The sequence below is a fragment of the Teleopsis dalmanni genome, chromosome 1 (genome assembly GCF_002237135.1).
Source record: "Teleopsis dalmanni isolate 2A chromosome 1, ASM223713v2, whole genome shotgun sequence".
Taxonomy (NCBI): Eukaryota; Metazoa; Arthropoda; class Insecta; order Diptera; family Diopsidae; genus Teleopsis; species Teleopsis dalmanni.
Genome location: NC_051846.1, coordinates 192,553,990 through 192,565,186, shown reverse-complemented (window position 1 = coordinate 192,565,186; position 11,197 = coordinate 192,553,990). Strand labels below are relative to the sequence as shown.

General features: G+C 27.3%; 1 protein-coding gene across 1 annotated transcript; it reads left to right on the top strand.

The window, feature by feature from the left end:
• Positions 1-2,054: 2,054 nt before the first annotated feature.
• On the top strand, positions 2,055-2,837 carry LOC119666964 (14-3-3 family protein artA-like). Its single transcript, XM_038076243.1, has one exon. It carries the CDS (start codon positions 2,055-2,057, stop codon positions 2,835-2,837), a length of 783 nt encoding a protein of 260 aa, XP_037932171.1.
• The last annotated feature ends 8,360 nt before the right edge of the window (positions 2,838-11,197 follow it).

Below are 11,197 nucleotides of genomic sequence, written 5' to 3'. Positions count from 1 at the left end.
TAGAAATATTTAAACCATACAATACTTACTTCAAATGTATATTTTCTCAACATTTAATTTATAAAAGTCTGAATAAGATTTTATGATAGAATAACATATATAACATACATATATCATACATTTTTAAACCATTTCATTTATCTAAAATCTACACAGAGTATCTTTTTTTTATAATATATTATGTTTATGTTTTTTTTTAATATTTAGCTAATGGCAAATACTTTATTATTATACTACTTTACATTATATTTGTCATTTTTAAGCTCTGTTCCTTCCTCAACTTGCAGCCACTCAGTAGTCAATCTATGACTGACTTCACTTGAGTATCTTTTTTTTTTTGAAAAATTGTATTTTTTTATGTATAATTAAATTTTTAAGTGTGATTCACTTAATTTAACATTTGTATTCATTGTGAATTTTGTGGCTAAGAAATAAATTTTTTTAAAATTTTACTTATGACAAACTTGTGTACTTAAGCAGAATTGATGGAGAGTATGTGTCATTACATCTAATTAAGTTTTCTCGTAAATATTTTACTTAAATGTCAATTTAACTTGAAAGTGATTAGTTTGATAGCAAGTAATTGTTGCAGTAATTAAAACCGATATTAAAAATTATTACAAGGTTAAGAAAGTTTAATTGCTTGGAAGTGTTGAAAGAGCTTCAATTAATACAAAACCGAATCTAGTTTGGAAGCATTGAAAAAAATATATTTAACTCAATTCAATATTCAAAAAGTTTACTAGGACCTCGGAATATAGCCTTCGCAACAATGCGTTCAACTATTAAGTAAACATATTTTAAGGAAGAAATCTGATGTGAGAAAATTTTTCTATGATATAGCTAACTTATAGTCAGTACTCTCTTATAATAATTTTACTCAGTGGTAGAACTTAAACTTGTCGAACATATATTTCGAGAATATTTACGTGAAACTTTACGTGAAGAATATTTCTGAAACCTTCATTGGCAATTCTGGGCGATTGCTTCCTTTAAACGATCCAATTACTGACAGTACAGTTCCGAGTTAGGAGTTTTACCATGGGGTCCTAACAAACGAATCCCAACAAACACACAGCAAAATCTTTCTGGCCATCAGTCCTGGCTTGGTCGCCGTTTTAGCCGGCTCATCGCTATTCGACCAAAACAGAATTTTCGCTTTTCATTGTCGTAAGCGATCCTGATTCACTTATTATCACCAGTCGCCAACTGCTTCAGAAATGGGTCGATTTTGTTGGAATTTAGCAGAGATTTGCTGATGGAAAATCGGTCAATGAAGTTTTTTTACGTAACTCGTGTGGCGCCCATACATAAGGTAGGTGGCTTCTTTTTGTATCCAGCCTTATTCAAATGGTTCCAAACGTGCAATGGTTTTTGTGCAGTCTTTAGCTCTTGGGTTCGATCGTTTCAATGATTTTATCGACATATTGACATCAAAATAACGCATGATTGACTGTTACAGTATCAGGACCTTAAACACTATTCTTATTTTTAGCCATCTGGCTTGCGTTTTCGCCTTTATCAAAGAAAAATTGTAAAATATGGCGTATTTGACGTGCGCTCAAATAAAACTGAGTCAAACAATTACCATAAATTTCCATAAGTTTTTTTTTTTAGTACGAAATCTCATCTTTCTAACGCCATCAAGCGAAACCCGATCGGTCTTATACAACGCGGAATATAGATAACTAAAGCCATCTATTGGGATAGATGCATTTGTTTTGCTACACCTAATACTATCCTTATATTATATATCTGGCTAAAAGATTTGAGATTTACTTTGTAGCACAAAAAAGTTTTGAAAGAGATTTTAACTTTGAATTATTTAATTTATTCGAGTAAACTTTTTTTAACATAGCAAATATTGCTTTTAAATTAATGTACATTATTTAATAATTTTTTTTTAATTTGTTATGATTTCGATACAAAATTCTAAATTTTAAGTATCCAAGAAAAAATCCATTCCATTGAACTGTTATGTATATCGAGTGACGGCACTCATTCAAAAATCTTACTTAGGGTCTTTTGTTTCATTGTTAAATTGAAACATCAAAATGACGGCGACTAATAATATTATACAGATAGCGACTTCTAGAGCCAAAATTAAATTAGCAAATTCAATAAAAGACTACGAAGAAATGGCAGTGGGTGTTAAAGAATTAGTTGAATGTCAGCCTGAACTAAATAAAGATGAATTTGAATGGTTATCTATTGCATATACGCATTGCATCAAAACACGACATGTTGCTTGGACTGAGATGAAAATTACACTGGACAAAGAAAAAGAAAGTGGAAATGATGAAATTATTAGTGCAACCGAGACCAAATTAAAAGAGATCGAAAGTGAAATGCTCTCTTACTGTGCTGATGTTTTACATTTGCTGGAAAAGAAAATTCTACCCAATATCAATAACAACAGTCTTAAAGTCTTATGCTACAAATTAATGGGTGATCATAATCGCTTTCTGGCAGAACTAGAAACGAGTAATGCAGAATATGACGAGTTACACAGTTTTAGCGCTTATCAAAATGGCTACGAATTAGCATCTCGAGTATTGCATATAACCTGCCCAGAATATTTAAGCCTAATTCTTAATTATTCACAATTCGTATACGAGGTACTTGAAGAAAAAGAAAAGGCGAAAGATATGGTTATTAATGTACGAAATGCTGTTGCGAGGCAAGCAGGTATAAAGGAACCAAGTAAAGATGCACTTGATATCCTTACACTTTTAAATGAAAATTTACTTCGATGGGGCGTTACAGAGGATGTGACTGAAACAGAAGACTCACCATCAAGTACTTCTACCAATTCAAATGAGGAGGAACTTTCTTAGATATTAAGTATTTGTGAAGCAATATTTTCATTTAATAAAATGTAGCTTAACTTAAAATTTTGTTTGTTTACTGTTTAAAATATTTCTATTTAAAATTTAATTTATATGTTCAAAAAGAAAATGTTTTCCTTCTCTATTGTATTATTATGTTATGTTGAGGCTGGTTGAGTTAGTGCACTTAAGCACTTTTACTCTCTAACAACTGCGAGATTTCTGCAATATCCCCCTTTACGCCTTGACTGGATTATTATCACTTTTTCGGACTAAACATTTACTGACCTCAGATCTGCATACCTTCCCGAGGAACCTGTAACCGCTCTGAGATTCGATAACCCGGTGTTGGTAAGCCTGTCAGTTTTCGTAAAAACTTTCAGGTCTCTATACTTTATGTATTTTTTGTTCAGATCAATCTTGTGTTTCCTGAGGATGTCGTTCGTCCTAATGTACCATGGCACCTTAAAAAGTCTCAGAGCCTGACTTGGTGCAATTTCAAGCTGGCGAATAGTATTGTTTCAGGCCTTGCTGAACGCTATACACCCATATAGAAGTGACGGTCGAATTATTTGGTTATATATCAGCTTACTGTTTTTATTGTAATTTCTTATATCTTTTTTAAAATGTTTAATGTATATTAAATCAAAGTGTTTAGTAATTTAATTGAAAAAATTGAATAATCACGTTAAGTAGTTTTTTTTATTTGCAGGTTATTTGTATTTATTGCCAAGTGAACTTGAACTTGCAACTTTAAAAGTTACTGAGCAATGCAAAAAACGGTTAAAAAAATTTAAACCATAAATTCTTTTTACTTATTTTGTAAAGATATGTTTTTCTTTATTTATTCTTTATTCTTAAGCAGTAGATAAATATTTTATGGCGCCACAAATTCGTGAAGAAGCCAAGCTGTGCTCCACTCAAGTATCTGTGCGTTTATAAGATTCAATGCTGAAATTTAAGTTGCCACGCACCAATTGGAATAACAACAAAACTTCATACTTCGTAGTATCTAAAGACAAAAAAAAATAAATTAAAAAAGCGTTAAATACAAAACATGAAAGCGTAAAACGTAAAATTTCAAATACGCAATTCAGTACATTTAAGAGTCACTTGAGATACTTTTGTAGATACGTTGAGCAGGTGAAGCTAAAAGATTGCAATCTCAAAGATTGGCAAGCATGTTAGATATTTTATGTGCTACGAACAAACAAAAGCATTTGATGCATTTGAAATAGAATTCAAAAAATAGAATAAAATATGAAAAAAACCGAGGTAACAGAATATCTAACAAATATTGCTTTGTGCGTTTAACTAACGCCTAAGACTAACTAACAATTAGTGACTTAAAACCATTAGCGCAAAGTATCTGAAGGTGTGTTCTACGTTTTTAGGCTGAATTTTATTTTTATTGTAGTTTAACGTTACGAAATTATGTTTTTACCAAACATAACAGAATAAAAGTTTCTTTTATTTTTATTTTCTTTTAGCCGTAACCGAAATTTATACGCACCACAACAATTTAAAGTGTTTGCATGCAAGAGCTTTGAGGTTTTTGTGTGGGCGAGTGTTAGCCCTACCCACCTGTAAACAGCTTTAGTATAAAAAAAAGTACTATTATTTTCTTTGAACTTTTAATCGAAATATAAATAAATTATATGGAATAGGAAATAAAACGACGTCACTACAAAAATATCTTTAAACATGCAAATTGTCATGTATCTGCTGAGCCGCAAAGCTTTACGCTTGGACAAAATATGTTACTGTGTTCGTTTATCTGATGTTGGTGACACACTTGCGCTCCGTTCGACCTAATCAAGGCAACTTTTATGTTCCATGGCTTAAATCGATTTACATATGTTTTCAGTTGAATTAGGACAACCCAATTTGATTGAATTTTTGGTGGTATAACAAAGCACTTACACACCACAATGCCTAACAGTTTGTGGGTCAAAACAGACATTCGAGGAAGATAAATTCAATTAAAGAAAAATGAGGTTATCACGTAGTTAAAACTGAATGTATTTTAGTATGTAATTTCTTATAAAGTAAAGCATAATGTTGTTATATATATTCAATAAAAAAAAAATTTATTTGCCATATTAAAAATAATTACATTTCTTTAACAATTTTACTATATTAGTTGTATAAGATACTAAGATACTTGTATAAGATACATTGAGTGTTTAATAAATGTGTTTTTAAGCTATTTTACTTGAGTTAAAATATATATTTAATGTGCAAAAAAATAACATAGTTAACTGTGAAAACTTCTAAAAATAATTTATTAAAGTAATTAATTCAGAAATTAATAACAGTTTAATAATTCAAAAAAAGGAAATTAAATATTGAACAAAATAAAAAAAAATTAACTAGATAAAAGTATGATTTAAAAATATTAACAGCAAGTACTTTTTGTTTAACACATTTAATAATTAAAAACAATTTTGTATATTCTTACTTAAATCTGCTTCGATATCTATAATACAAACCAAATGAGAATTACAACTTGCTTAACACTAATCCCGAAAGCTGTGAAGATATTACGACCTTATAACTCAGAAGTTTTTGTTTCAGAAAATCTTCAGTACCTATATTTAATAGAATGCATTATGCCATTATGCTATTACGACGATGATTTAATAGTGTTGTATTTTAAAAACCAGATAAATCAGGATTTGTCTAGCACTAGAGATCTTTGTCTAAAACTACAGACGAAACCATTTCAATAAATGGGAGAAAATTTTTTCTATGGACTGGCAACTTGCAATCACTTTTCATGTCTGTTTCCAGACTTAACGACTTTTTTAAATAGTTTAAAGATCTTTGTAAAGAATAATAGACGAAGCGAATTCAATCATTATTTCAGTTGGTTGGTATCTATTAATGACTTTCTGTATTTTTTTCCAGAACTACAGACGAAACGATTTCAATAATTAAGCTCATGAGTGAGTTTAGCTCACTCGACTGGCATCTAACAATAACTTTTTGTCCTGACCTGCGTACAGGACTACAGACGTAACGACTTCCTTACTTAGAAAATCACTTTTTCAGTGGGCTGACTCTATCAATTACTTTTTGTGTCTAATTAATAATTAGAGAATCGTGTTTTCATTTAGCTGGCATGCTTAACAAATGTAGACTTATTGGATTTCTTTAACTGTTAGACTAAATGGCTTTAAAAAATAGCACACTGGGTTATATTGGAAATAACAGTTAGCATAGGTACCTCGCTTTTTTTGTAACTTCAGGTCATCGTAAAGGGTGTAAGATATGTTTTAGTGGAAGTGTTAATACTTGTATTAACATGCAACTGATCAACGTAATCTAAAGAAACCTTTCCAAATTTAATAGTATCTAGTGATTGACAAAATACTTACAACACAAATTAATTCAAATATTATTAATTCAAATTATACAAAGTACAAATTATTGGGAGTATTTGAACTAAAATCCGATAATTTCGAAATCTGTACCTATATTAGCAATCGCCGAATGTGAATACTATAAACAACATTAGTTCAAATATACTAATTATATTTTGTACACATATATTTTTTATTTTATTTTAGATATTATTTATAATCTACAGATAAAAACAATTTAATTAGTTGGGATATGAAATGTATGCAACATTTATCAAGGAAAATACTCTATAATCAACCGCAATGAAATTGATATGTGAACATTTACTTCCGATTTACAGTAATTTGAGATATTAATTTTAATTCCAGTTTTCTATGTACAAACACTCTTAGATTATAAGGAAATTCAACTGATTTGTATATAAATAATAAATTATAAATAAATAGGGCAAATTTTAATTACTTTAACAGCATGAAACTCTATAGTAATTATCAGGGTAATGTTTGCAATGAACGTAATGAGCAAATGGAATATTTTTTTATTCAAAGGAAATTAATATTGCTAATATATTTAATTAAAGTTTTTCTTCAATGTTTTTGATTTTTTTAAATAATATGTCGATTGTTGAGAAATCTCTTTACGAAACATATGACAAAATTGAATATTTTTCATTTGAGATTGAATAAGAAGTTTTAAAGTTGGAATTCGTGCTTAACAATCCTATGCCAAAACCCCACAGTCAGTCTATCAACACATAGATTAAAATTATTATAGATTTATACAATAAAAAAATATTAATAAATAACTTCAGTATGATAAATATAATATACAGTAAATCTAATAACAGCATCGATTAGTTATTTGCTGTAGAGATGATAGAAACTTTAGGCAATTTCAAAGTTGGAAAATCCCAGCCTAACTTTATTTTAAAAAAATCTATATAAATAACTTAAATAATTTTAATATTTTAATATATTATATTAAGTCATAATAATCACTATTATATACTTTGATTATATATTATAAATTATTATATAAATTATATAAATTGATTATATATTAATATTATATAAATATAAATTGATTTAAAAAAATTGAAAATAAAAAAAATTAATTAATATTTTCTTGATTATCATTTTCAATCTACAGAGATTCCATAATAATATTTCTTTTTATACTTCACATCTCGAAAGATGAGTTAACAATATCATTCATGTGTTTTATTATAAAGACAATAATTTCATTCATGCCAATATAAATAATTAATTTTCTATAATTATGTGAAACATTCTTTAATTTAATTACCCAATAAAATGAAATTTAATATTAATTTTTCTTAAATTTAACTTTTAAATAAAATTTTTTTTAAATCTCTTAGTTAATCGATAATAATTGACAAGCTCAATTATTGGGTATTACATGGTTAATTACTATGCATAGTTATAGTTAGGAACTACTGAAGCCATCATAGGTAGCAGATAGCAGATCTTTCATTTTCAATATTAGTGAAGCATAAAATTGCATACAAATTGTGCATAGTAAAAATTAAAAAAAAAATATACATATACTTTAATAAAATTATATAAAATTATTAAATTTAATACGATTTTAAATGCATAAATAAATTTTATATTTGATGTATTAAATAATCAATTTTCTGCTCAACATGCAACGAGAAATTTAAAAATTTTAAATTTCAAAATAAAAAAGAAATTACATTATTGAAATATGTAAAATGTTAATGGTTGTTTTTTTTGTTTTTTTTTGTGAATAAAAAATTGTGTATAATGATTTCGAAGCAATATTAATTAATTTTCCAAACTATTAAATAATATAAATGCCCAAAAAGATATAATTATACTATATTTACCGCTTTTGCATAATGTTTACGCCGCACTAAGTCTTACGTTTGTTATTTCATATTTTCAAAACAAAAAAGCCCTAAAAAAATAAGCTATGTTGCTTTAAACAAAAAAAAAATAAATAAAAATAATCTCAGGTTCATAGTTAGCATGCATTTGTATCTAATACTTATATATATACATATATATATATATATACTTGTATGTTTAGGTTGAGTTTTCTATCATTTCTTTTAGTATTTCCGTTGAAAGTAAAAGTACGCTTAGCGTAACCAACCAATAATCTTCCACCAACAATCGCAATAATTTTCTATTTATATGTTATAAATATATATATATATATTATATCTTTATTTTATACAAAAAAAATGATAAAAAATACAGATAAATATTAAAAAATTATTGCAAAACAATCAGTGACAGTAAATATTATTGAAATGCTCTTCATTCCCTTTTTAAACCAAAATGTTGACAACTTGATTACTAAATATCTTCAGGCACTAGGCAGTTATTTTGAGCTATCATCGAAGTTTTACTTAAAAATTTAGTTATTTTCAAGGTAAATTGTAATTGATTTTTTAATTAATTATACAAATACATTTTTATAAATAAATAACTAATAATAATAAAAAAAAATTACCTAGCAACTTTAAATTACAATACGTATATTGCTCAAAGATAAGATAGATTATTTTCTTTGTGATGAACAATGGTATTTATTGCTCAGCTCCAAGAAAACGGTTATATATAAATGCAGTATAACTAACACTAATATAAAATAATATTTTTTTATAAAAAACTATTAATTTTAGTAAAGTTAAAAATTAAATTGTTGTCTTAATACAGACTTGAATTTCTTTTAATAAAAATTTTATTATTTTCAAATGTTTATAATCATTAAAAAAAATATTTTTAAGACAAAAAATAAAATAAACTAATTATTCTATGCATTGAATTAATTTATATTACTTATAGAACTAGCTAATTGGTCATTTAATTGAAACACAAACTTGCTTTCCAAAAGTTTTTCAACTACTATAGTTACCTTTACGAAACTAACAAAATAAAACTTAAAAAAAAAAATTATAAATATTTACTACATATACATATGCATAATGCCAAAAAAAAAACTTAAATACTTATAGAAAATACAGTAATAACAAAAAATATATGGATATACATATGTTAATCCTGTGTACCGCGATAGTGCACTGCGACCTAAAAGAGCTATTGTACCCCTTAATCGGATTAGACTGTTTCTCAAAGTCCGATTTTTTTAATTAAAGACAGTCTTTCCTAGTCTTGGGTCCTTATGATCCATGAAATACCCTCCCAATTGTTTCTTCCACTTGTACATCAGTGCCCAAGTACATGGTATGCAGTTTATCTCTCTTCTTTACAGTATCTGTAATCTGAGTTAAATTGAATTCCTAACTTCGATAGGTGATTATTCAAACTACAGTGACCGGTCAATAATCCCGCAATAATTATTAGGTTAGTTTTTGATTGTGCTATGCAATCTTTGAAGCGTTTTAGATTGTAAGTCCCCAAAAGTATTTTAGATTGTGTTAGTCTTGATAGCCTTTCCCAATAGAATTTTCTTTCTTTTCCTCTGCGCCGATCATAAAAATGGATAGTTCTGGGCCTATCATTTTTGAAGCCGCGCCTCTTCTTGCAAGATTGTCTGCCATTTCATTGCTTTGGATGCTAGTTAATTTAGTTAATTTAATTTTGCTACAGTTTAAACTATTGAAACAAATTTTAAAACTGATGTGAAATCTGTTCCAATAATGTTTAATTAACGCTAAGTTAAGCCGTGTGTTATAGATGTTGTGAGTGACTTTCAACTTTTAACAAAGAACCAACTATTTCTTTTACTGATCTCCGTCTAACATAAATCAGCAATAGATGCAGTAGAGTGGAGTAGATGTGCTAAAGCAGACTGAGCTGTCTGCTTTTTGAACCCCTATTGAAAGGAAACCTATATGAGAGTGATATCCGTAAGTCAAAATAGTCAACTTATTAAAAATCTACATTCTCTTATTAGATTTGACTTAATGGTAAATTAAGAATTACACTTAACTGTCACTTGACTGTTAATGAAAATGTCAACCTATGATTTATTTTAGATTTAATTTTTAATTAGCCGAAATATCACCCTAATCACTTAGACTTTAGCCTCGGAAACTATAGACTTATCAGAACACCGAGGATAGGAATTTATACCATCGAACGAATATTCCTACACGGTTTCATTAATACTATATACTTCAGGATAAAATTTTAACAAACATAACAAGAATAGAAATAAAATCTTAGCACAAAATTTTTTCAACGTCTTTAATCTTTAATGCTGTTCACACAACAAGTATAAAACGTCTGAAGCTAAGAAGGGTTCAGTTCCCATAAACCGTTTTAAGCTAAGAAGTGTTCAGTTTGCATTCACACTGCATTTTTGCGCAAAGAAGATTGTTTGTAACATGGGACGCTTTAAATATATAAACAGATTCCGGTAGTTTGCTTTATAACATATGATAAAAATTCTACTTCAAAAATAAATACGATTGGAAAATTAATTTATAAAAAAAAAATTAAACTAAATTAAAATTTTACAAGTATACATACTTTAATACTAAGTGGTTAATGAGATGTAATAAATAATACTGAATAAATAGCACAAATTCAGAAAATTATTCTGAAAATTATATGTAAATATTAAATTTTTAAAAATAATTTCTTGTAAATGTTGATTTCAATATTAAAACTTTTTAGACTTTGTGCTTTAATAGCTATAATTTATATATTTATTTATAAAAAATTGTTTTGCATGTTATTCAATATTTTCACAACAAAAATGTAATTTTGTGTAATAGGAAAATTGTTTCTAAAATCAGCGAACCTAATTTTCTTTAATTTGTGCAATTTTCATAAAATATTTTTGGCATTTATACGCTTGTGGTTTTCTTATGAAAATTGTTTTCTGTGTGAAGAATTATGTAAAATAAATGTACAAATAATTTAAATATTTTAATAAGAAATTTATCGAATTATTTAAAATTAAAATATAATTAAATAAAATTGTAATAGCGAGAAACCACTCAGCCATAAGTAGAAATGTAAACTTATTTATTATCTATCGAA

Coding starts and splice junctions, on each gene's coding strand:
- LOC119666964 (XM_038076243.1), top strand. CDS start 2,055: ATGACGGCGACTAATAATATTATACAGATAGCGACTTCTAGAGCCAAA.